Source organism: Melampsora larici-populina (assembly GCF_000204055.1).
Source record: "Melampsora larici-populina 98AG31 unplaced genomic scaffold MELLAscaffold_60, whole genome shotgun sequence".
NCBI lineage: Eukaryota > Fungi > Basidiomycota > Pucciniomycetes > Pucciniales > Melampsoraceae > Melampsora > Melampsora laricis-populina.
Window position 1 is genome coordinate 154,585 of NW_006768824.1, and position 25,810 is coordinate 180,394.

At 40.1% G+C, this 25,810-nt stretch overlaps 6 protein-coding genes across 6 annotated transcripts; 3 read left to right on the forward strand and 3 right to left on the reverse strand.

The window, feature by feature from the left end:
* Window positions 1–2,300: 2,300 nt before the first annotated feature.
* MELLADRAFT_73214 (uncharacterized protein) lies at window positions 2,301–3,065 on the reverse strand (the record flags this gene model as incomplete). The annotated part of the gene is made up of 2 exons (XM_007416435.1): window positions 2,301–2,607; window positions 2,687–3,065. The coding sequence occupies one exon, from the start codon at window positions 2,974–2,976 to the stop codon at window positions 2,749–2,751; it is 228 nt and encodes a 75-aa protein (XP_007416497.1).
* A 2,623-nt stretch (window positions 3,066–5,688) lies between these two features.
* MELLADRAFT_67928 (uncharacterized protein) lies at window positions 5,689–7,524 on the reverse strand (the record flags this gene model as incomplete). Its single annotated transcript, XM_007416434.1, has 2 exons — window positions 5,689–5,819; window positions 5,925–7,524. 2 exons carry the CDS (start codon window positions 7,522–7,524, stop codon window positions 5,689–5,691), a joined length of 1,731 nt encoding a protein of 576 aa, XP_007416496.1.
* A 369-nt stretch (window positions 7,525–7,893) lies between these two features.
* On the forward strand, window positions 7,894–10,143 carry MELLADRAFT_93702 (uncharacterized protein; the record flags this gene model as incomplete). Its single annotated transcript, XM_007416365.1, has 9 exons — window positions 7,894–8,121; window positions 8,213–8,326; window positions 8,413–8,494; window positions 8,583–8,720; window positions 8,810–8,886; window positions 8,992–9,107; window positions 9,198–9,274; window positions 9,323–9,627; window positions 9,706–10,143. 9 exons carry the CDS (start codon window positions 7,894–7,896, stop codon window positions 10,141–10,143), a joined length of 1,575 nt encoding a protein of 524 aa, XP_007416427.1.
* A 2,883-nt stretch (window positions 10,144–13,026) lies between these two features.
* MELLADRAFT_93703 (uncharacterized protein) lies at window positions 13,027–15,575 on the reverse strand (the record flags this gene model as incomplete). The annotated part of the gene is made up of 11 exons (XM_007416433.1): window positions 13,027–13,104; window positions 13,176–13,435; window positions 13,704–13,811; window positions 13,891–14,303; window positions 14,357–14,445; window positions 14,527–14,622; window positions 14,717–14,814; window positions 14,912–15,047; window positions 15,161–15,222; window positions 15,302–15,423; window positions 15,511–15,575. 11 exons carry the CDS (start codon window positions 15,573–15,575, stop codon window positions 13,027–13,029), a joined length of 1,527 nt encoding a protein of 508 aa, XP_007416495.1.
* Window positions 15,576–17,582: 2,007 nt separating this feature from the next.
* MELLADRAFT_73217 (uncharacterized protein) lies at window positions 17,583–19,412 on the forward strand (the record flags this gene model as incomplete). The annotated part of the gene is made up of 4 exons (XM_007416366.1): window positions 17,583–17,599; window positions 17,664–18,262; window positions 18,337–18,920; window positions 18,992–19,412. 2 exons carry the CDS (start codon window positions 18,091–18,093, stop codon window positions 18,918–18,920), a joined length of 756 nt encoding a protein of 251 aa, XP_007416428.1.
* A 1,412-nt stretch (window positions 19,413–20,824) lies between these two features.
* Window positions 20,825–22,364, forward strand: MELLADRAFT_53832 (uncharacterized protein; the record flags this gene model as incomplete). The annotated part of the gene is made up of 8 exons (XM_007416367.1): window positions 20,825–21,001; window positions 21,078–21,125; window positions 21,207–21,320; window positions 21,396–21,462; window positions 21,535–21,590; window positions 21,678–21,787; window positions 21,855–22,213; window positions 22,279–22,364. 8 exons carry the CDS (start codon window positions 20,825–20,827, stop codon window positions 22,362–22,364), a joined length of 1,017 nt encoding a protein of 338 aa, XP_007416429.1.
* Between the last annotated feature and the right edge of the window lie 3,446 nt (window positions 22,365–25,810).

Consider the following 25,810-nt stretch of genomic DNA (forward strand, 5'->3'; position numbering starts at 1 on the left):
ATCAAAGCTTTCAGCTTTTTGCTATTTTGACGTTTTTATTTTTCCTGTTTTTTTTTAAAAAATCCATCTTTAGGCTTTTAGTCCACCCGCAGGAAAGCGATGGACCCCCATCATCAGAATCTAGTTTGACTAGCAACTTTGGGTCTGCTCAGGGCTGAGCAACGTCCCAGGGCTTCCCTGTCACACTCAGGGCCGGGTCACAGCCTTACTACAAACACACTTGTACACCACAAGGACATGCTGATGTCCTAGAGACGTCAGGATTTTTTGCAGGGGAAGGTATATCCTGACAAAACTGATCCAAGGAGCCCGGGTCGGAATCAAAATTTGCGACATCCCACGGGCTTCCAAGGGTGTTCTTATTTAAATGTAGGCCCAGCCCGGCATCCTGAGTGTGTGCTGCGGACGTCCGCATGCACTGACATCCAGAGGACAGCCCAAACGGGGGTGCCGACGGAAGCATATGATCTCAGACAATCCCGATGTCCTTCCGCTCAAAAGCGTCTTTGTGGTGTACAGAAACCCCTGATCTTAGCCATATGTTGTACAGCTGCCTATGGGTATAAGAAAGTTTTATAGGAAATATATGCTTGGGAAGGTTTTTTACTTCAGCATTGGAGAAGTGACACTGCATATGAATTGATGAACACAGTTCCACAGTAAAATCTACAAGATTGATTGAATTTTTCTGAAACTGAAGTTGTAGAGGGTGAGGGCTTCTTCAAGGCACTTAAGTAGATTGAAGACACACTCTACCAGGCTATGTCACAGTGACAATTTCCATGCTCAGGGGTATCAGGTATAGCCATGGCTTCAATCAGGCTCAAGGCTATTACTTTAGAGCATTGAGCAGTGATGTATCTGAGCCCTCATCCAGTGTCACAGCGTCATCAAGCAGCTTGATGTAATGACAAATGCAGAAGGAAATTTTAATATTGATCACCCAATAATCTTGGCAGTTGAATTGAGGAATCTAGTGGGTTTTCAAGGGATTAGTTTATTTTTTTGTTGATTCACTTTTGAGATCTTTCTAAGAGTTTGTGCAAGAGCAAATTGAGGAGGGTATGGGTGGTGCCAAATTTTCATCTTGCAGAATCTTTTGTAACAAAATCATTTTGGAACTATACATGTTTGAGAGTTTGTGTCTTTTTAGATCCTGAATAATCAGAGGTAGATGATTTGAGGAAGGCACTGGAGATAGATACACATCAGATTATGCTTGTAATGATGAGACCAATCTATTCCAGGAATGCAATTCACAAATCAAACCGATTATGCTGAATTTCCTGTCCTCTTCATAAACATTGGATCACTGGTTGAATGCACACTGTGAGTGTCTTCTGATATGTAAAGCTTGTTGAAAATTTCGTGAATAAAACTTGATTGAGTTTTGCGGACAAAAACTTTAGATAAGCTTGCTTTTTAAAAATCTAGTTCAACAACTTGACAAAAATCCAGTGATTCGCAAACGTACAAACAAGTCCCTTGCTTCCTCGTGAAGATTTGCACTCTAAACTTATCAAAGTCCCCCCGCCCGCCCGAGTATGTAGTTAAGGGAGGTTCGCACTCAAAGCAGTGCAGTCTGAAAGTCAATTTGTTTCCTCTTGCCTTAAGATTCCACAATTGACAAAAACTGATGAAATCTACACAGCAAAAAAAGAAGTTCAAACCAATCAAAAACCCAATTCATGTCCACCACTTCTTAAGTTCTTTAGACAGATCCTTTCTTGATTCACTTTACAGTTCAAAAAAACCAACTTTCTATCATATGTAAAATAAACCAATCTACTTATTCTTTTTACAAAACACCCTATGCGAGCTCTCAGAACTTAGAAGGGACCTCTCTTAAACAATTCAAAACCAAAACCCACCATGTCTGTTTTGAGGTAGCATGTCGACGTGCTCACACCAATCAATTTCCGTAGAGGGTGGATATAACCTACAAACAGGTCTGAGAGCTAAGCATACAATTGCCTTTGTCAAGAGGGTCAGACAGCAAGTGTGTTAAATGGGCTCCTTTTTTCATAGTTCCATTGACAAATGGTACATTTTTGATTGTCTATTATTATTAACAAAGGATTTGCATTTTCTAGAGACAAATTGAATAAAGATCCGTTCAAATTTATTACACAACTCTCCGTGTGAGCACATCGACATGCTCATGGGGGACGGACATGGTGACCTATACTAGATTTGATATAAGTGATTTCAAGGGCTTGAAATTGAGTTCATTGCTTGAATCTTAGATTGATGATCAACATTTGCTAAGGTGATCTGAGACCTGATAACAAACAGAAAAGAAGATATGTACCTGTAGTAAATTGCGATACGTAAATAAATACAAAGTTGAATAACCCGAAAAAACCTACGGATTTAAGAATAGAGAACATAAAGAAAACAACAAGTTATATATTTTGGATCTCAGATTGATGATTTATAATTGATATATTGTGTTGTTGATTTATTGAATTTTTCAAAAGTATTATAAATCACTCCTAAAAGACTAACATACCTCAAATCTCCATATTATATTTTAAAATTATGAACAAAACCCTTTAAAACATTACTATGTGTTCATCTAATCAATGACAATTGGTAAATGAATTCCTAAAATAAGATATATAATTCAAAATTTACTCAGTCATGTTAACTGAATCCCCATGTAAGATAGAAAAAAAACACTGACCATCTTACCTAACGATCTACATTCATCTAACAAGTCTTTTAATTTGCTTTTGCCGATCATCCTCAAGTTGAACTTGTAATAGATGAAATTGATTTAGATTTACGTTCAAGTCGATCAAGATGTCCATGAATTTCATTTGACAATTTACTTAATCTTTCATCTTTCATGAGATTAAGTTCAGATGACAAATCAGTATACCCAAGAGATTTTTCAAACCACTTCTTAGCTAAATCCAAACCCGGTTGGTTCGAAGAAGATTCATATCGGATTCCAAGTAAATTAGAAGCCATAATAGCAGTCGTTCGAGCTTCAAGTCTAAGTTCTTGAAAAGGTTCACTTAATCTACCAAACGATTTTCGATAATGATTTGTTTTTTGAAAACTTTCATTAGAGTATTGTTCAAGATCTAAGACCGAATCAAGTGAATTGATAGCTAATTCACATAAATCCTTCATAGATTCATCTTTTAAATTCTTGGTCACATAACCTAATTCAGCAAGATAAACTTGGGCTAAAGCTTCTCGTGTCTTTAACCAATTCTTATGTAAGATCCCATCTGGTGAATTACCAAAGTGATGATGATCAACCGATTTCGTAAGGAATTCTTGAACGCGTCCTTGGAGATTATATGCTAAGTGAGTGTCCAATGAAACCAGATGGACTATAAACCTTGTGAGTGCTGTGATCATCGCCCGACTAGCTGCCGGTGAAAGAGATGAAGTAGCAGACGTGATGGGACTGGTTGTCTGTTGTGACTGATTGAGAGCATCTAAGGAGCTTTCGAGTAATAGTAATTCAGCTTTGAGGGGTTGATTTATTGAACCAGCTTTAGGATCGTCATCTGTCTGAAGGGCTTTAGTGTTCATCAAAAACCCAAACAATCCAGCTGGACTCTTGACATCCGATGATCCATCCAAACCATCCATCTTTTTCCGAAACAATTCACCATCACCCAAAGCTAAACCCAAGCCTTGAGTGACCGACCATATCAAGTATTGCTCAGCTGCTCTTCTAGCAGTTTCAGTCGCCATCGAATCGAGTGAAGGATCAATGCTCGAAAGTTTTAATCCAAGATCACCAAGCCGATTAGCCAGTCTCATTCCTTCTCTACACTCCCAAGAATCTTTTCCATCTGATCCAAATCGATCCATGACCCTCACACAAGCTTCCCAAAGTTTTTCATAAGTCTGATGAGCTTTTTGAATGCCTAAAGGTGTATTGATCCGTTCACAAACCAAAGCTAATTGTGATTCTAATTCGATGATACCTCTGTTCAGTATCCCATCTTGATGTAATTCCATTCCACCTTGTCTTGCAAGTAATAAAGCTTCTTGTAATCTACTTTCAGCGATCGCAAATCCCGAATCTACCATCCAACCATCACGATCGATAAACTGAGCGTCAGGTTGAGACAATGCACGTTTTCCAGTTTGCCAATGAGAAGCTACCCAAGCCGCTCGTATCAATGACCTAACCTGCCATCCGAGTTTCGGATCTGTACCTCCACCAAGATATCCAGCTCCCCAACCATCTAATTCTTCTTGCCAACCATAAAGCTGTTGATCTTCTCGATAAATTTTCGAACCGTTTTGACCCATAGGAAGTTCAAAACTTTCCACCCAAAGATGAACTCCTAAGAATCCAATACCTACTGTTGTACCAAGCCCAAGAGTCGTATAAATCAAAGTTTTCAAAATCCTTCCGATGGTATAAAATGCAACTTTCGCATCTGATTTAGTATCTGTTAACATCGCAATAGGTTCTTCATGATTGGTAGGACCACTATTCAAAGAAGCAATGATTTTGGTTTTAGAAGTTGAGCTCGAGTATCTTGAGTCTGAACCGAACTTTTGGAACCGAGTCGAGTTTCTAATCGAATTGGAAATACAAGGTATCCTTGGGGTATTAAAATGTCTAGAAGCTCGTAGAGCTTGTCCACCATGAACCAGGAAGCATCGGGACATCACTCAAAAGGGACTTGCTGATCCAGTTTAAGGTCACAAGTATGGTTGCCAATGAATTGAATAGGTTAATCCTAATACGAATGAATAAGTTTAGTTCAAGATTATTAGATATCATGGTTTTTATCAGATATTTTGAAAACCATATTCGAAAGAAACAAACTTGATAGCTTACCTGATTGTCCAATGTCAACGAAAGCAAATCAGATCAAACTGGTGTGGTCAAACAAACTCACGGGAGTGATCTGGCACCGATGATCAGTTGATCGGGTCAACATGTCGGGTAGTTTGTCAGGAATTGTGGTCATCTCATTCTCAAGCTTGAGAATGAAAAGTGTCCCCAAAAAAGTTCCAAAAATCTTGGGCATTAAGCTTGGTATTATCAATTAAGTTCAGAACCAATTCTAACAACCACAAATCACAAAATCCTAAACAAAGAAATCTGAATATAACCTCCCTTAACCTAAAAGATAATCTCACTGAATAATACTCAAAGAACCAAGATAGTATAATCAATTGGTTTGGTTTACAAATTAAACTTGAATCAATCAACTTTAAATAAACTGTGATGTATATATTTAGAAAAAAATCCTAAACAAAGGAAAATGAAATTACTTCAAAGTGATAGAATAACAAAACATCTTTCCTCAAACTTGATGATTTATCAAACTGATTCCCAAAAGTAAAGTATAGAAAAAAATCAATCCATAGAAAAAAAAAAGAACAAACCAATGAAATAAATAAGAAGAAAACAAGACTTGAAAATGGTGGTAAAAGGTAACAAAATCCTGATTAGAGTTTACTAAACCAATCCTTCTTTTCAAGTTCTTCTTTCATTCCAATTCCGAAACTGCCCTCTTCTTCTCAATAACATCTCATCCAAGAAAGATGGATGTTCAAGACCTCACCATTCCTTCTACATAAACCGCACCTCTTGAACCACCAAACTGATCATGTTGATACCTCCAAGACCAATTCTCTCTTGTTAAATCTAATCGAATCGAAAAAAAAAACAAAATCATCAGTAAATAAAAACAAAACTCAAATCCAATCCAACAAAAAAAAAGATTTACATCTCGTGATAGCAGGTAACAAAACAGGCGTAGATTTATAAGAATGTTTACCGGCTCCAGTGATGATCAACAAAGGCGAGTTTTGTGAAGGTTTCTCATCTACATCACCACCACCCGACCGCCCCGACCAAAAAAAAAGATAACAAAAACCTAATGAGTTCAAATCATCAAAAGAGAAAAGCAGAAGAGGAAAAAAAAACGTACGACTAGATTCCCAACGATTCAAAAAATCACGTGTGACAGCCAAAGCTTGAATCCTACTTAACCCATGCAAATCAACACTTCTAGCCATCCCAGCCGGACCAGGATCAAGAACGGTTCTTTCTCTCACTTTAGCTTTCCCAGCTTCTAGTTCCCAATACTTTGCTTTCAAATCATACTTTCGACCTTCTTCTGCATAAACTAATGCACCACCTCTTCTGCTCTGGATCGATCGACTTGTTTGATAAGCTTGAGCTGCTTGACGAAAGGCATGGTCTCGTAACTGACGATAATGTGATGCTTTTGAAATACAAGTTGTTTCTGATACCCGATGGATCGGATCTGTGCCCATTTGGTTTCGTGTTCCAACCAAGCTTCGGTTAGGTTTTGATGAAGAAACTTGATGAAATCCAGATGATTGATCCGATTCAATAAGTTTCTGATCTGATCCGGTTTGATGAATTGGTAAACGATGAAAAAGGTTCCAGATCGTAGTCCCTTCACTTATGAATAATTCATCCAAGAATCGTATCAAATCAAAAGCCGAATCAGGATCATTAAAAGTGACAACCAAGAATCGATTTAAGAAAAGTTGATCTCGATCAGGTAAGAGTTGTTGAAAAGTTTCCAAATTAGATGTAAACCTAACCAACTCATCTTCCGAAAAAGCTTTGATCAATTCACTTCTTTCGATAACCAACTTATTCAAAACTTCTTCTAATGCTAAAACTAAATTACAATGATGACGAAGATAAGCGGTTTTGATCTTCGATGGATCAATCTTTAATAAATCGGCTAAGAAATCTGTTTGACTGGCTAAGATCACCCATTTGTTTTCGGGAATCCCATTCGGTCCATCTTCTTCTGCTTTCTTTTTCGCTTCATTGATCCTTTCTCGTTCGTCTCCACGCATCACATCAGTTAGATGAATCGTTTGGAATCCTTTCTTGTTAGGTTGTGGTTTTCGTTTAGGTGAAATCTTTTTAGGAATAGGATGTGATCTACTCTGATCTAAGTTGTCTGATGTGTTGATCGTTTCGAATGGGATCGAATGAGTTTGTAATAAACTATCAACTGCTACTGATAAATCCACCAAACTTGTATCCGAACCTAATGCATCTTGTAAAACATCTATAGCTAAAGATGGGAACATACATTTCAATAAACCGATTGGAGAATCATCTGGTTTTGAAAGGTTACTGGATGTCTCTTGATCGTCATCAGAATTGATAATCTGAGATCCATCTTCAAGAACCGTCGTACAACTACTACTACTTTCATCCGATTCGAAATCCGCCTTAGATGAAGCTAAATCAATTTGAGTTTGTTCAAGATCCCAAGCATCTAAAACCTGATCCATTTGCCTATCATCTGTTTCATTTAAACCTAACCCGATGTTTATTTCTTCTACTGATTCTTGATGGGTTTGAACTTCTTTTGATAATCCAATCAGGATTTCTCTTGATGATCTTAATCCTTGTTCGGTTTCTGGATAATCTGATGAGATTGCATAGATTAAAGATGTATCTATGTTGGATGAGAATTCGGTCAAGAGGGTTTGGATGTTTGATGAACTTGGTGTTGGGTGAGTCGAACTTGACATCTTGGTGAATGAGTTGAGATTGATGAATGGTAAAATGTGAATAAGATGGGTACATTCCAGATCTGATGGAGTCTTTCTTTATAGTTTGTTGTTTGAGTTGGTTCTGACTGAGTTGAGATTTGAGGCAGATGGCTGATGAACTGATTAGATGGATCAGTCACTCTGAGGACAGACTCGATTTAGCGTGGTTGGATTAAAGGATTTCAGATTTAACTACTAAATTCAGCTGTTAAGTTCAGATTAAGTGACCTATTACCCTACCAGTTTAGTAGTATTGTCCTGCTGAGTTAAATCTGTGATTGTTTTTGAATGTGACTGTGACTGTGAGTGTGAGTGTGAAGCAGTCATTTGCTCTGATTTCCGATCAAAATGAGAAATCAACTCAACAAGTTCATCAAACCATTCAAACCATTCAAACCATTCTCATCACTACTACCTCATCAACAAATCAATCATACCAACCCATTCCATTCACATTCAATGTCTTCAAACTCAACATCGGCCCACCAAAGAACCAAGATGCTCAAGGCTCATCTCCATCAACCCATCCAACGTACCCTTTCCAGTGGGCCAGATCAGAGCCTTTCAAGTAAAGAGGTACGAAGAACCTCTCATTCATCTTATTCAACCATCTCTCGATTTCTGATCTATTAAACCTTCTTGGCTTTTCGAATGCGTGCACTTTTAGCCTTTGGTCCTTACTCACTCAGATGCCAATATGCGGATCATGACTCTCAATCGACCTTCGGTTTTGAATGCATTGAATGCAGAAATGATCGAAACCATCACTTCTCGTCTGATCGTGAGCCATCACAGAAGATTTTTTTTTTCAAATGTGTTTTAACTTTTAAATGTTAATTTTTAAATCGTCATGATCATCGGTGCTAGGAATGGGAAAACAGTAAAGAAGCTAATTTGATCATACTCAAGTCTAATGGTCGAGCGTTTTGTGCAGGAGGAGATGTAGTTTGTAAGTTGACTTGTTTGATCAAAACCTCACTCAAGGAAAAAACAAAAAAAAACAGAAAGCTAATTTGTTTGATCGTATTCGAAAATAGCTATGACAGAAGCTGTAGCATCAGGTGATCCCAAAAAAGAACGGATGGCAGCATCATTTTTTCAACAAGAATATGCACTAAATAATTTACTGGCCAAGATGTCCACTCCAGTGGTTTGTTTGATGGATGGAATCACTAGTAAGTTTTTCGAATGCGATCACCTTTAAAATTTGTAAAAGATCATGAGTTGACATTTAGAATTGATGGGTAAAATGGTTGATGTTTAGTGGGCGGAGGACTTGGATTATGTATGCATGTACCGTTTCGGATCGCAACTGAAAACACAAGAGTGGCCATGCCCGAGGTAAGGTAATACCTAACTTAACTTTTAAAACAGACCAGTCATCACCCCCCTCCCAAAAATAATGCCAAGAGTGATCTTGATTCAGATCTCTTGGATCTTCTTTAGACCACTATAGGTCTCTTTCCAGACGTAGGAGCTACCTTCTTTTTGCCTAGGTTGGATGGTGAATTGGGTACCTATTTAGGTTTGACGAGTACGAATTTGTTTGGTTGGGGAGCTTAGTGAGTTTTGATTAATCTGCTTTGATGGGTTATTAGAAAGAAAACCATCGGGTGATGAAATGTTAATGGAGTTTTGTGAATTCGATGTAGTCAAGCAGGTTTTGCATCTCATTATGTTCCTTCATCTTCACTTGGAGCACTACAAGATCGTCTATTAGCCATGTCAGGTGATTTAACTTTTGATCGAATCAATGATGCGATCAATGAGTTCTCAGCGGATTCGATCGATGGACCTTCATCTAGTAAACCTTACGAATGTGTGGGTTCACAACGACAAGCTATTGATCATTGTTTTAAACAAGACACAGTTGAAGGGATCATCATCCAACTTGAAGCTGTTGAGAATGGAAGATTGTTCTCAGGTGAAGGGTTAGAAGGATGGGCCAAACGAACTAAAGAGACAATCTTACAACGTAGTCCGACTAGTTGTAAACTTACTCTTATGGCACTTCGAGAAGGAAAGAAACTTGATATTGATGAATGTTTTGCAATGGAATTACGATTAGCAGTGACGTGTTGTGTAAGTATATTGATCATACAAAGTTTCATAGTAGGATTTTTGATATTGGGCTGACCTTTGGATTGGTTTTTCTAATAGGATATCAAATCACATTCCGATTTCGTCACAGGTGTGAATCATTTATTAGTGAAAAAAGAAAAAACACGTGCAGCATGGAATCCAAACACACTAGAAGAAGTAGATCTAACCTCATTAAAACGAAAATTCTTTTCCAGCCAAGCACCATCCAGTACACATTTACTTTCACCTATCTATCATTCCACATCCCTTAAAGCTTATAAATCGTATCCTTTTTCGAATTATGCTTTACCAAGTGAATCATTGATTAAAGAGTATGTAGTAGGGAATACAAAGGAAAGTGGAAGTTTTGCTTTGACTCAAAAGGAATTAGTGAATGTCTTACAAAAGAAATGGATTAATAAGTTGGGCGTTAAGGAAAAGGTTTTGGAAGTTTTGAAGCGTAGGACGGTTGAAGGGAGTGAAAAAGAAGGAAAGGTTTTGAAATGGGAGTATTAGATGGGTTTTTTGTTTGTGAAGGAAGCAGGGGTTTTGTTTATAAAAAACAAGTTTTTAAAAGTTTTAGAGGTGCTTTTTTTTCTTTGGGTTGATCTTTGTTTATGATTTTTTTTTTGAAGAAATCAAAAGTAATACATCAAGAAATCAAGTTACTTAAATTTCACAATCACCAATAATTGATCTGATCACACATTTTCTTCTGATCGAGGGTATATATGATTCTTTTTTTGTTTTGAGAGATAGATCATGACCCGGAAGAAACCTTGATGGATTTGATTTTTTGTGGGGTTTAAAAGTACATATGATAAATGAGAGATGAAAAAAGCTTATAAATGATCAAGGGATTCAGTAACCCCTAAGCCTAAGCCACACTGTGATCTAAGACCATCCGGTTCAACTTCTGCCTGTCTGGCTTGTGGCTCCCTACAAACCACCTTGACACTGTCCCTCAATATCTCAGACTCTAGCCAAATAAAATATGACAACAATAAATAAAGAGATCAACTCTGAGGGGTTCTGCCAAGCTGCTTGATGTATGGAAAGTTGAAACCAATGTACAGTATTTGGTATATCCAATGATTGGAATTGCTTCAAACAACCCTGGGCCAGCAATGCAAATGTTGTGTGCTACGCTGCGTGTGCGTTGCGGGCTTTTTGACGGCACCACACTGCATAATCAATATATATGTTGGGGCTTGACCTGCAGCCCAACAAGATCACTGGGGTCTGTGTTTTTTGGGCCACAACAACATTTGTTGCATTGTTGCTCACAAAAAAAAATGTAATTCAACTTTTTTTGGCACTGTTGCACAACAGTGGAGGCGCCACACAACCCCTACGTAGCTAAAGGCTACTCTGTACTACAATCTTCCCTGCCAGGCCCAAACCAAATTTTGTTTTTGAGCTCAAGAATAGAAACTTCAATACCAATGTTTCAAGGAGATAACTACATGGGTAGAATCAGATGAGGGAGCTTAATCTTTCTATATCTTCTCAAGGTCATCTGAGGCATTTTTTTATTTTTTTTCTCTCTTGATGGTCAACATTTGGGACCAGACATAGGATAGGTACCTAAAATCACTGCTTAGGCACCTCAGTAGCTTTGGTTTCAAGTACCTATGACCCTAGATAAGCTATCCTAGGGCCTCAGGTACTCAGCCTAAGCCCTCTGGTACCTACTCTATGTTCCTATTTGTCCATCTGGGGTTATTTTTTTTCTGAAAAAAGTCTCAACATTTGGGAGCAGTGCCAGATCTGGTGGTGAGAGGTAGCACAGAGTAGCCTTTAGCTACTGTAGCCTCATTTTCATTGTGGCTGTACTGTGGCCACGCAGCACAAGTTGCTAAATTTTGTGGCTTGTTGCGGCGCAATGCAAAAAAAAACACAATGTTGTGGTATGTTGCGTTGCTGGCACAGGGTTGCTTCAAACACCACCATAATCATCATCATCATACCCAACTCCAGCACTTTTTTGTGGTCAATGTTGGATCAATAGTCAAGACAATCAATGGTTTACAAAATAGAAAGAAACAAACACTAGGCTAGGAAAGGCTTGGATGCCTTAGAAATTCATGTTTTTTTCTTCAACTTGTTTTCATCTTTTTTTAGCTATCCTGACTCTGAGGGAATGCCCCCATGCCCCCACCAACAGGTATGCCTTCAAAAGTTTCAAAATGAGCACCCTGGCGCACCCCCACGTGACTTGCAACATGATGATGGTCAGTAAAAATTGTGAAAAAGAACAGTTGTTGATAACTTACACTTGTTCTCTTTCTCTGTCTTGGTCTTCTTTTTGTTTTGTTTTGGTGTTTTGAGACAGCTTATTGGTGGTGGTGGTGATATAGGAGTGGTATTTTTGAAATGTAATAGATGGAGATGAGGGGGATATCAATGAGGAAATGATTGGGTGGACTGTGGTTAGGTTACAAATCTGTTAGATAATTTACCCTGGCAGGAAGTATACACCTGTAATTGCTGTCTTGGACCGGTGGTGTTGAACAAAAAAAAAGTTCAAAAGTTTGCACCATGACACAAATTTGCAGAACATCTCTATGTTACAGTCAAACCTGCGCAAACACATAATTTGGGGGGACAACTTTTGCTATGCATTATCACGGGTTATGCAATTCTTTTGTCAAATTTGGCAGTAAAACCCATCAAGATTCATGATTTTTTCTATGCATTATCACGGGTTATGGAACTGCGCAGGTATGCATTTGCGCGGGCGTGACTGTATTTACACTAATTGTGGACTAAAACCTTCAGTACCAGATTTGATCATCCTCACTCCTCCACAGATATCTTGTATCACACTAATCCCAGAAGATTACCTCCCATCACTGCCAGCAAAGATACCTTGGATGTAGATTCCCTCAGACTGTGTGTCTGAGGAATTCATATGAGACTTTCTTTGGCCCCTAGATTATGTTGGATCATTTACTTAGACATTACGTCCAAGGCTATGGCCATCCAATGATACCTTGGATTCTCCAATCCAAGGCATCCTTGTTGGCAATGCATGTACTATCAGCCGTCTCTTTTTCTTCTTTGTACCATGTTGTAAGATGCTTGTCTATATCTTGCATTGTCTCAGTAATACATTCCTCAAGGTACTTCCTAGTTACATCTGCACACCGGATTGCATGTAGAATCACGCTAGCTGGGGGAAACATCAATCAAGACACCCCTTGATAACATGAAAGACAGCCACTACAACAGGTATCAACGAGGAGAAAGAATATTCAAGCCAGAAATGGGTAGAGACCCAATTGTGAAATAACAAGTACTCATGCCACACCTGTGATTGTCACTGTGGTGATTGTGGTTAAGCATGTGATTTCTCTCAATCAGGAATACAAGTACTCAAAACAATGTGATAGGCAATCATGGCACTTCAACTAAACCAACACGCAAAGGCATTGATAGCCCCCGCTTTTCACCTTTGACTTGCGGTCGCATGACCTGGGATTTACCAGATTTTGACCAATTGTAAGACAAAGCCTCAAAAAAGTATCCCAAAAAGAATGACTTACCACATTTATTCGACCTTCAAATTCTGGTCCACAGCCCAAACCGTTGCGTTCATCAAAATGAAAGTGACATATGATTACTGCAAGTATCACTTTCAATTCCATCAGTGAGAAGCGATATCCAATACATGCCCTTGGTCCCCCTAAGAAGGTCATCAAGCCTGACCAAAATCCAGGTAGAGCATTCACTTGACCTTTTTCAAGCCATCTGTCTGGCCGGAATACGTCTGCATCCGGTCCAAAATTTAGATCGATTGAAGGCGCTGATTGAGATTATAATCTCTTCTCCAGCAGCGATGCGAATTGGTTCTCCATCTCCACTCACTGGGATGTTATCATCCATTGAAGCTTGCCTGTTTGTTTGGCTGACAGGTGGAAGAAATCTTAGTGTCTCGCGCTATGAAAGGAAACCGATTCAATGTGCTGATCATGAATATGTAGTACAGTAGTGTAATAGGAAAGAACATCTTACGCAGACCGCGTCCAGGAATGTTAACGAGGTAAGTGTTTCAAATGGGAGTTGTTCTCCACCATCACTGGTTACTACTCTTGCCTCTTGAAGTTCCCTTCTCAACCTTTTCTGGACGTCAGGATGCTTTGCCAGAGTCCACAACAACCAGGTGAGTGCAGTAGCAGTGGCTTAATAAGAAAGGAAACTCGTGCGATGGATCAGCTGGCAAACCAGCATGCCAAGATATATGTTAGGACAATGACTCACTCTCATGTCCGGCTAATAGGAAGGTGGTCATCTGATTTTGGGTAGAATTCCAAGCCAAATGGTGAGTAAGTCTACTCTGGTTGAAACTTATGCTCCAATATATCCTGCATACCTGTCCAATTACTTCTTCATCTCTTAAACATTCCTTCCCTTCAGCCATTACATTCGCACGAAGAAGGACACTTATCAGGTCCTTGTCGCCAAGAACACCTCCGGCCTCAGCCTCTTTCCTCTTTTTAGAGAAAACCGCGCTGCTTTCACGTTCCAGGGTTTTCAATGATTCCTCAATGAGTTTCATTGAGATTGGTTTATACAGCCGCAAGGAAGACGGGATGCTCTGAAGTATATTGTCCCTAAGCATCTTTGGAGGGGTGCGACTCTTGGAGCTCAGTCTCCTGTCGTAGAGATAGCTTCTTGTTCAATGGGTGATGTTAAGACGTTTGTGATAGATGAATTTTTTACTGACATTAGATAGTGGAAGGCTTTTCCCATTTCGCTACTGTTCATGTCCCCTTCCAAAGCTCCGAAGTGGTATCCAAAACCAGCTGAGCCGATCTATACAAAACACATAAGGGGATGAACAAAAAGTGCAAGTTTGAGCCATGCTGTAGGCAGCAATATAAGATATATACTCACGATGTCCAAAGTAGCACGGCTCAGCCAGGCGTGGACGTTGATGACAACATAGGGTTCTTGAGAGCTACGGATTATATCGGCCCATTTGTCTCTCAGCTAAGTTTTCCGTCCCGCGTTCCACGCAAAGTAGAAACAAATTCATTAGCTCCACTGAATAAGGCGATGCAGTTTAATACTTGTATGTACTCACCAAATAGGTGTACTTGTATACGACGGGAGCTAGTTCTCTGATTTGCACAGGAGAAAACGTTGGTCCTAATAAACGCTTCTGTCGTTTGTGAGTTTCCCCTATTCAAAAGTTGGCCGCAATCACATCAAGAAACAAGATCTTTAGAAGGAGGCAGACGCAAAATCTTATACAAATCTTGAAGAAAGGCTGACAGACCTTCAGCAAAGATCAAGCCATGACCAAGCACACCACCAAGGCCACGACGTATTGTATCCGGTTTAGGGTAAGCGTACGCGCGCGAGATCAAGATGTGATTGAGAGCCTTGGGATCAATAGTGCTCAATTGAACGCGCTTTGTTTGGGTATTTTAATATAAGATAATGCAGGAGATATGAAATCCAACCAGTGAAGCATCATCAGAGATGGGGATTCGGTGGAACACAAAAATGCCGAGAAATCACTTACACCGAACATACCTCGAAAACGCAGAGTGGGCCCGAAATCTTTATGCCATTGGCGTACACCTCCTTCAAGACCGAGCTGCAGAAATATTAACGCACAGAGATATCAGAACGAGTGAGGCGCTGAGCATTGTTATACACTCACTACCACGCCCAGGTTTCCAAAAAGTATACTCTCGTTCTGTGGGCCCGGAAGCCGAGAAAGGGGTGAGATGAGAGGTCTGACGAAGAGCAGGTAGACAAGACCCGCGATGCTCAACGCAGCGACTAAGCTGAGGAGAGAGAAGCAGATAAAACGTTGTCAGACAGTCAAGCTACCTGAATGGAGCTTAAGAAGTAGATGTATTAAATCACCCTACTCCATTGAATGGCACATAGGAATCAGGATAATGATTAGAGTGAAAGTCTGTAGAACTCATGTTATGATGAAAGTGATTTGTGTTATGCACTCTTACCCAATCTTATCCACCACTCCGAGGGTGGCATTTATATGAGTCACATGAGCACAAAACTTTAGATATCAACGATGCATGTAAACCTCAAGGCTCAAATCGGCTCCTCTTCACGCTGATCCCCGTGACTAAAAACGCAGGAAGTCGCAAACCCCTAGAGGACCAGACTTCCCCCCGTCCCCTAACCCCGTCGCTACCCGTATATTTCTTTTATCCTAGTAAGTAAAACCAGTTCCTTGAATTAACCTTAACATATCTATCACTTTCGATAAAAAATCAAGATTAAATTGTGAATTTCCCCAAATCTGAACTCAGAACTAAAAGTTCACAACTTGAATCGAATTCAAAAACTTATGAAAGAAATTTAAAAGAATTTACAAATTAAAAAAGATGAAAAAAATTGGATTTATGATTTGGTTTTAAATTTGATTCAAAAGCTTGCTACATTGAAATCTAGTAAAAAGAAACTCATTAAATGATGATAGTTGAAGATGAAAGTTCTTTCAAAGTAAAAGGGTTGGGTACTCTATAATCCTATCTGATCAACCATATTGCATTTACCAGGAATTGTTTTGATTGAAGTGTTGAGTTAATCATATGTGATATTCAATTATCAAAATAAAATAAAATTGTTTTACATGCTGTGATGAGTTAGTGATTGGCATCTACACTGCGGTCCAAATATGATATCATGTTTTGTGATGTCGGTTTGAGAACTATGCTAATGTCAAACATGATATAAGAGAGGAAGGATGAGCTTAAAGAAATTGAACATCGAGCGGTCCTATTTCATAACAACATCTAGTGCTCTCCTACTTTACATCTTTGCTATCTTTCATCCTCATGCCTTCTGATACTTCTGCACGAGCGTCCACCCCAGCTACCCATGACGCAAGTGATCGGTCCGGCGATGATAACCCTACTTCATCTACAACTATAGGAAGTAAACGTGGTCGAGTCAGTTACGTTTGGCACCACTTTACAAAGTTTCCAGCGGCAAAAAGAGGAGATGGCGAGAATGTCGTCGACCTTGTGGCCACAGGTTGAAGGAAGACGCAACTGGAAGCACCAAGTCAATGACTAATCATTTGCGAAGTAAACATCAGATTGGACGATATACTGATGTGAATTATCCATCAAGTTGTTCTGGATACTTCAAGAAACCCAATACTAAACACGTGGTAGGTTTCTCAAGTCTACTGAGCACTCCACTGCACCAATAATACCTGGATGTGGGTTTCTGACCCAGTTTTTTATTGTATAACTTTATACTGTTATTGCGGACAGACATTCAGACTCTTAAAACTGCAATCACATATTTTATGACCGAATACGACCTTCTCCATGCCATGGTTAACAAGGATTCTTTTAGACAACTACTTGTACTCGTAAATAAATCCTCAAACCAACAAGTTCATTTTTCAGCACAAAACATGACACTGAAGCATAACATAATTCTCAGCACATTTTATGCTCCTGTTAGGTCTGTTCCGATGAGAAGCGTTTTAATCAGCATGGGATCTGGTACAACCTTCACCATGCTTACAAAGCAATCTTACTGTTTTGTCCAGGCAGACTGCGTCGTAGGGTGGGAAGTTATAGCCGCTTTCATGAGAACGGCGCTGGTGACTTCCGCAACCCTGCTTTCCAATATATGCACCTGAGTCCCGGAAGGTAGGCACCACCTGGCTTGAAACCCCACTATCGAGCGTTTAAAACATTTATTTGTCAAATGGGGAAGACCTGAGCTGTTTGTAGTCTTTTAGTCAAGAAAAGTTTTGTCAGTCCCTGCCGAATCGAGTGAAAAGAGTTGGCCCGCCTGTTTGGGCATTGTTCTGGCTGCGGCACAGCCTGACGCCTGACAATCACGAATGGTTTCACATTTCAGCTGGCGTTCACAGTTGAGGGACCGCGAGGTAGAAGACATTCTGTATCGCGTCCTTCTCTGACTTGACCCATTCTCACCTTTTTCGGTATTTCCTTTTGAACTCGTGAGTGATTATCATTGGTCATCATTCATGACAAATGTTCTGATTGGATTGTCCTTCTCAACAGATTCGCTGCACTCTGTACACTTGTCACGTTGAACGATTGAAAGTTCTACCCGAACCAATCGACAGACATTCTAACTCAGCATTTATTGGATCCCGACCTCGAAAAAGAAGCTGAGAAGGGTTCCTAGCCACAAGACCAAAGCCCCCAGATATTAAATATTGAAGAAACATCTGCACTATCCTTGTCTCATCGTGAACTTTGACAATTTGATACTCCGGAACGACGTTAAGATAGCAAAGGGCGACGCCTTCCTGAATCAAGGACAAGGCTTTGTCGATAGTTCCGATTCGATTCATATACGGCCAACGGCATCGATAGACACTTAGTCCGCTTCATCACATCGTCTCGCAATTCCCTCAAGTGTGGATCCCGTTTTTCGCCTCGCATCCCAAACGTGCAAACTCGGTGTAGAAATCTTCTCATCACTATGGCTAATCACCTCCTCAACACTTCCGCGACTGTAACGTCACCTTCGAGAGTGAGATTCGAGCCGAATGCTATCGATCAAGATGAAGAGGAACAAGCGAGACTTAGACGCGGGACTGTGTCGCCAGAATTGAAAAACCAAATTGCTCTTCGAAGCATGTTGGGTAGAAAAGGTGAGTGGTGACTTGACATACATGCGCGTAAGACAGAATACACGCAAACTCATTACACACTTTTTTCGCTGCAGCGGTTGAACATGGCTATTCCACTGGACGATCTTTCAGTCGTTCACAGTCAGAAGCCTCTATTTTCCGCCCATTGGTCCGTCCACCGACTACCTCGACCGAAGATCTCGGAAACCCATCCAATACACTATGGGAATCAGGCTACACACAACTTAGTCGCGTCAAATCCACCTCTTCGGTAATCGGTGGCTTGAATGATGACCCTCTGCGAGCTGGTTGGAGAAGAAACGAGCCTGGTCCATTATGGGAGCAGTCCCATGAACTCGAGCCTGATAGGACAGTGATGGCCTGCATTGATGAGGGTGATGGATTTGATCCTGATGAAATCGAACTCGATGGCTCGAACCCGGGATCGTTGATGGGCGGTGACGATCATGTTGAAGACGATGATACCTCCCCTGAGGATCTCGACAAACTTGGAACACTTCCTACCCCGGACACCAACCGCGACTTCATATTTAAGCCACGTGGATTTTCCAAGACTCAGTCGATGCCAGTTGGTGGTACCTTTGGAACTCGCCCCGAACAGCCAGGGTTCCATAGACCATATGACGAGACGTTTATGAGAATGGATGTTCCATTCTAAGTTTGTGACATTATTCAACTCATTCCCTTTTCGTGTTAGTCTTAACATCCCTTTCTGGTTCTATGTTACAGTATTAGGTGGATTTGTTTAGATAGGGTTTGCGTGAATCTCCTTCTCTCATATTTCAATGGTCTCTCGTATTGTTCTGGCTGAAGCTACTATATTTGAACCAATTTCTGTTTCACACGGCAAAGTGTTCTTTATGAAAATATGATCGGTTGTTTTTCTGTTCTTCGAATCCTCTTCAGACTCCTTCCTAAACAGTGCCCATTACAAAAGTCCTTCGATGACGACTTACGAGGTGGAACAAAGCTCGGTCTTTGACCGTGGGAGACGCGATGCCGATAACCATGTGTAAATAGTGTGAAACGTTCTCGCCAAGTTATGATAGTGATGTGTGATTATTATTTTACATTACTCAGCTCCTTGTTCTGAATTTCAAATGCGCTTTTATCATACTTGAAATGCAATGCCTCCTTTTTCAACATTGCCCTCATGTGGCCTTCTGTGATCGTGCCTGAATTGTGGGTCCATGTCGGCTTGATTTACCGTTCTCATATCATCCAATTGGTTCATCCTTTCTGGACAATTTCTTGGAAGTTACATATCAAATCACACTCTTTGGTTTGCATTGTCATACTTGATTTCATCCCGGAAGGCTATCATAAGCTGACTCAGCAAAGTCACCATATATATCTATGCCGATTTGTTTACACTTTGATCAGCTGAAATCCTGGGTATATAGCAGAGGGCAAAGATCTGTCAGCCTTGTTGGCAACTTACTTCTTCAAATGTTATATGGCAGAACTTCACAAGTTTTTACATTAGATTCAAACAACATAGGCAAAGTCGCACTGTATCCAATGGATGATGTTGATCTGCATTGGCATCAATGACGAAAAAGATGACCCAGTGTCAATTGTGAAACTGACAAGTAAATACCCAAACACTTCAAACCTGATTCCATAAGAGATCATATGTGGGGCTGAAATTCACTTGTGCGCAATGTGAACTGCATGTTAGAGAATGTGTTTATCTCAATCAAATCAAGTGCCCTCTTTCAGACAATCGTATCTCTTGCTTATCCCTTATCATCAACTCAAAAGAAAACGTAAAATGTAAAGCTAGTCAGGAAGGGACCAGGGTGAAAAGCCGTAACCTGTTCAAACATAGAGTTTGTACCCCAAAACGATTTCTGATCGGTTTGTTAATACAACATACACTTGTATATCGCATGACGCGGCCACCGAGGTGATGTGGTGTGGACATTGGTCCAATCCGAGACGGAGCTTGGATAGGATGAAGCTTCTGAATGTATTGCTCAGTATAAATAGAGGTCAAAAGGGCAACAACTCATGTTGTATACGTGCGGGACAATTCATGGTACATATTTGGTCAAAATTAACTTTTTCTTGCCAGACGCATGGAGCTGGTATATAGAAAGATATAGTCAAGCGCCTATAAATTACGTCACCGGCATTGGAAGGGATAGTTATATGAACATGCTTAAATACAAATACCCACATAAAGACAAAGATGGCAAGTTATGAAGAAGTAATGGGAATTGAAAGCATGAATCAGAATCAGATACATTTACAAAGTCGATTGAGTTGGATGATGTTGACGATCAGAGAGAAAGATGGGACTGCATCCGCTTCCGATCGGCCTTTCTCCATTCAAGGTGAGGGTTCAAAGAGTTCCAGAATTTGATTGACCTCCGATCGGGTCTCAGTTCGTTGGGGATTGATTTCTATCTTATAACAGCACTTCGAACTCTTTAGCTTTAGTCCCTCATCCAACTCCCATCTTTTACTAGATTTTACTACTAGATAGCATCCATCTCTTCCAGTTCCAAGACTTCCCTTACATCTTCGTAAACTTCATCCTTATCCTTCTCAATCACAATGTCTCCTCCAGTTGCCACTGAAGCCATGTACAAACAGACTACTATCTCTCATGATGACCATCTTGCTGCTCTCGTATCGAAGGCAACTCTTGCCACCCCCAATACACCCGCTAAGGTGATCTTCAAGCCTGAACCTGTCGAGAACCTGAACCCTATCAAGTTTGCTCCTATCAAGGTATCCTATATTCCGCTCTTATTATATGTGTGATTTTATTGATTGATAAGTTAATGTTGCTGTGTTTGTTTATCAGGAGCACCAAGTTCAACGGGCTATGGTCCGTCGATACTTCAACGACATGGTTAGTATTTGTTTATGCGCTCTGCTCTACATCATCAGTCTGTCTTGATGTCTAAAGTATTCATTTATTCCTTGTTTTCAGGAGGAGCGAGCTATCTCCGATGTGATCATTGTCGGTGCTGGTTCAGCTGGTCTATCTTGCGCCTACGCGCTTGGAAAGGCACGACCGGATCTCAAGATCACTATCCTCGAGAGCGTGAGTTCCTCTACATCGGAAATTCCCTATATCATTTCTCTATTCCGCTGAACTGTTTGTGATGGTTTTAAATAGAATGTTGCCCCAGGTGGTGGTTGCTGGCTCGGTGGTCAACTCATGAGCGCCATGGTTTGCCGTAAACGTGAGTTGGAACTTGATTGATATGATGATATACATTGAGTACCAAGACTGACTTGATCAAATCCTTGGACAGCTGCCGATGAGTTTTTGGACGAGGTTGGAGTTCCATACGAAGATGAAGGAAACTTCGTGCGTAAAGATTTCTGACTTCTGCTCAGTGTCCAGCCGCTCCCACATCCTTATCAAGAATATTCTTTCTTACGGTCTCTTTCTCAGGTTGTCGTCAAGCACGCCGCTCTCTTTACCTCCACTGTCTTGTCAAAGGTTTTGGCTATGCCAAATGTCAAGATGTTCAACGCTACCGCATGCGAGGATTTGATCATCAAGTAAGCATCAGTCATTATAGTCTGGCTACGCGCCGCTATCAGGATCACTTATATATCACAAAAACAGGCCATGCCCGATCAACTCGGGAGCTCAACGTGTTGCTGGTTGTGTCACCAACTGGACTCTTGTCTCTCTTAACCACGATCACCAATCCTGCATGGACCCTTCTACCATCACTGCTCCAATTGTCTGTTCCTTTGCTGGACACGATGGACCATTCGGTGCTTTCTGTGTCAAGCGAATTGCATCAGCAGGTTTGAGTGAAGGTCTTGGAGACATGAGACCCCTTGACATGGAACGTGCCGAAGACCACATTGCCAACAAGACCCGAGAGATCATTCCTGGTCTTATTGTAGGTGGAATGGAATTGAGCGAGTTCGATGGAAGTGCTCGTATGGGACCAACCTTTGGTGCTATGCTTCTCTGTAAGTTTCGATCATCATTTCACAAAGTCTGTACTTGGATTCTAACGTTGATTTTCTTTTATTAGCCGGTCGCCGAGCTGCTGAAGTTACTATGCAATGTCTTGACCGAGTTAAAATCGAAGAAGGTGAAGTTGTAGGATTAGCTGCTTAGATATTTGTAAATACTATCGGTTATTAGCATGCTTCAGTATTCTTTTATATGATCTATATCTTGATCTTCATTGTGGTTGCCTTGTATCAGTGTTCTTTCTGGTTACCCGAAGATTTACTTGTATACACACATTTACTTATGTTGATTTGATCTTGCTTCTTCTTTCTATTGAGGCAAGTCAGATTTCAAAGTTCCTTGAAGTATATTCAACATCAGCAAAACCAAAAACCAAAAATACAAGAGGTTATGTAAAGAATCAAGCTAGTTGTACCAAAATTACAATCCATCTTTCCTACCACAGCCCACCACTGATAGGTGAAGGAGATGATCATCAGCTGAGTGGTAGAATCTTCGGCAACCAAGGTTTGGTCAGTATGATATCAAGTGCACACCTTTTATCCTCGACCTTCCTCAACATACACAATACAGTGTCATCAGTAACAGTTATTGTGAATTTTGTCAAACTTGAGGAATATTCTTTGAATTTTTCACATTTATGAACAACACCAAAGATCTATTACACTTCTGTTTAAAGGACTAAAGAGTATCTCATAAAAGCCCTTTGATATCCCTTCTACTTGTTTTCATTGTTCTATTCACTCTTTTCGGTTTGCATTTGTGGTCCGAAATGTGTGGGGTTTAGGCTTTATTTTTGCGGCTTCTTTTCTTTGACTGCCAGAAAATCTATCAAATCACTAGAGTTACTTTTAGAAGCTTAAGCTGGATACCAAAGGAGTTTCTAAAACCTTTGGCTGTATATACCAGAACTATGAATCCCACCCATTGTTTGATAAAAAATTAAAAAAGATTGAAAAAACAATTGAATCAGTATCAGTGGTCAAGTTTGAAATTTCCATCCTTGAGTTCCAAATACTCTGCCCCAAAAATGCAGTTTGTTGGCTAACTTGAAATACATGAAGTTCTTGATCACATGTACATACCTTTTTTTTTGGAAATCCACATATGAACTATGAAGGTTTTAAAAAGAATCACTTTAAATGAATTCAAGATTTCCCTTTCTCAAAAAAACCCGTTATGATTTATGAACATCAAATTCTTTATAAATCTTTTTTTCTTTTGATTTCTATCAAAAATAAAAAACCCAAAACCCAAACCCATAACAAACCCGGAATCAAAACAAGAAGAAGAAGAAGAAAAAAAAAAGAAAAAAACCAAAACACTCTTTCATGATGCCCTCCTTGCTAAAAGAAAAAAAAAATGCTAAGAAAAAAAGAAAATCTACCAAGAGGAAAAAAACCCTTTCTTACAAACCCCCCCCTTGGATTTTATCTACACACCAATACTTAAAAGAAGAAAGTAAAAGAAAAAAGGATTACAAGTAATTAAATACTTACAGAAAAAAGAAATTAATAAACAAGATTATAGATAGAGAAAAAGAAGAAATCCAAGAGAGATGAGAGCAAAAGAGATTAAAGGAAACTGTATACAAATTCATCGAGATGATAAACAAGAATCATAATCACAATGCCATAAAATATCAACAACAACAACAAAACTTCTATTCACTTTTAACTACTTGATTTTTTTGTGAGGAGGTATAGGATGAGATGATATGGTATCAAGAAAAAACATAAACAGAGTGATCACAAACTGGATTGGATACAAGTATAAATGATAAAGAGATATATGAAAAGTCTATAATTACGTTTTTAAAGAGTCATCTAAATTCCTCAAAATAAAGATATATAGATCTTTTGATTATGTTCCTTCAGTTGATGGATCTTGATGAAGTCCTGTACCCCATGATGTCATTGGATTTCCATTATTATGATAAGCACTCATTGGTACTGGTTGATCATTCCTAGGTTGAAATGGTGGTACGTTTGGGTACATTTGTAAAGAAGGTGAAGGTGAAGGTGAAGTTTGTTGATAATTATTATATGGTATGGGTTGTGGAATTTGTTGATGAGGTTGATTAAAATTCATAGGATGATTTGGAAATTGTGGATATCCCATGTATTGAGGTGTAGGTACCATCCAATTCTGTTGTGGATACATTGGTTGATTAAACATCATCTGTGGCATCAGATTTCCTGCATGTCCTATTCCAACACCACCGTTCATCATCGCTTGATGAGTTTGGGCCATTTGAAAAGGTTGCATATGCTGATAACCAAAAGGATGTTGAGGATAGTACTGATGAAGTGGATTGTTATGAGGCTGCTGCTGTTTATGTCTATTATCTCGTCCTCTCGGGCTTCCAATCAGGTTAGGGTCTTTGTAATTTGCTGAACCAGGTACAGCGACAGGATTGCCACCATCTCTAAATCCTGAGACTCTCATTCCCGGTAGAAGGGCATTTCCAGGACCACGACCAAGACCACCGGACGGATGTGATATCGTATTACGACCGCTAATGGCACCCGACATCAAACCTGGATGGCCACCGATTGGAATCGAAGCTGATCCAGGCATTCCGAGACCAAGACCACGGGGAAGAGCTGAGCCTGATGGTCCTGCGAGTGCAGAGCCAATCCGACCTGGTGGAGATCTTGGTCGAAGGGCTTCGATTTCTGGATATAGCATTATGGCGTCATTAGTCAAAAGTTCGCCAAAAATCCAAATAGATTCAGATAGGTTTATATGAAGTAGAAAACTCACCAGGACTTGAAGGGAGTAAATTTTGGATCCGTCCAGTTGGATCGAGAAAATGCGAGATATAGTCTTGTTTAACGTAGGGAGTGGGCCGATCGGTTATTGGGACTTCATCTGATAGCTGTGTCTCATCCGGAGCGCACTGAGTACCGATGGTGAACCAACCACGCCTCAAGGAGTGTTTAGATCCGAACAATTCTAATCGCCGCTGACCAAGACAAAAGTTCTCGATCACATTGTAAAGTTCCACAGGCTTATGAAGAGGATCTAAAGATCAGAGGATGTCAGAGAGTTTGAAACTGGTCCACTTTCATCCAAGATCGAAACATACCGTCTGGATCAGCATCAGCCACTACAACATCTGTATCCACATTGCAGTTGACAAAATGGCCATCCGTTGACCTCCTTACAGTACCACGAATGCCCATTAAACAATGCTCCTTTGTAGGCGTGAAAACTGTCTTAGTTTTTGAACTACCTTCAAGCTTGTCCGTCTGATCTCTTCGGTCGTGATTTGTTTTGACCCAAACTAAATCTTCACACTTCCGGTATCCCCATTTTGATAAGAGTGCTCTACCTTGTTCAAGACCTTTTCCTTGACCGGTACCACACCAAAGAAAGATGAATCCAGGACTTGCAGCAATCTGAGGAACTGGTAATGCCTCAAGTTCGTCCCATGTCCACCAAGGACGTTCAGCTTCTGGTGGACCACCACAAGTTGAATTAGGTGATTTGAGACTGATTTCTGGATACGATTCTGAATATTCTTGAAGAGGTGGATCGAGTACGATTACATCAAACCTTGAAGGATGAAGGTCTAAAAGATTAAA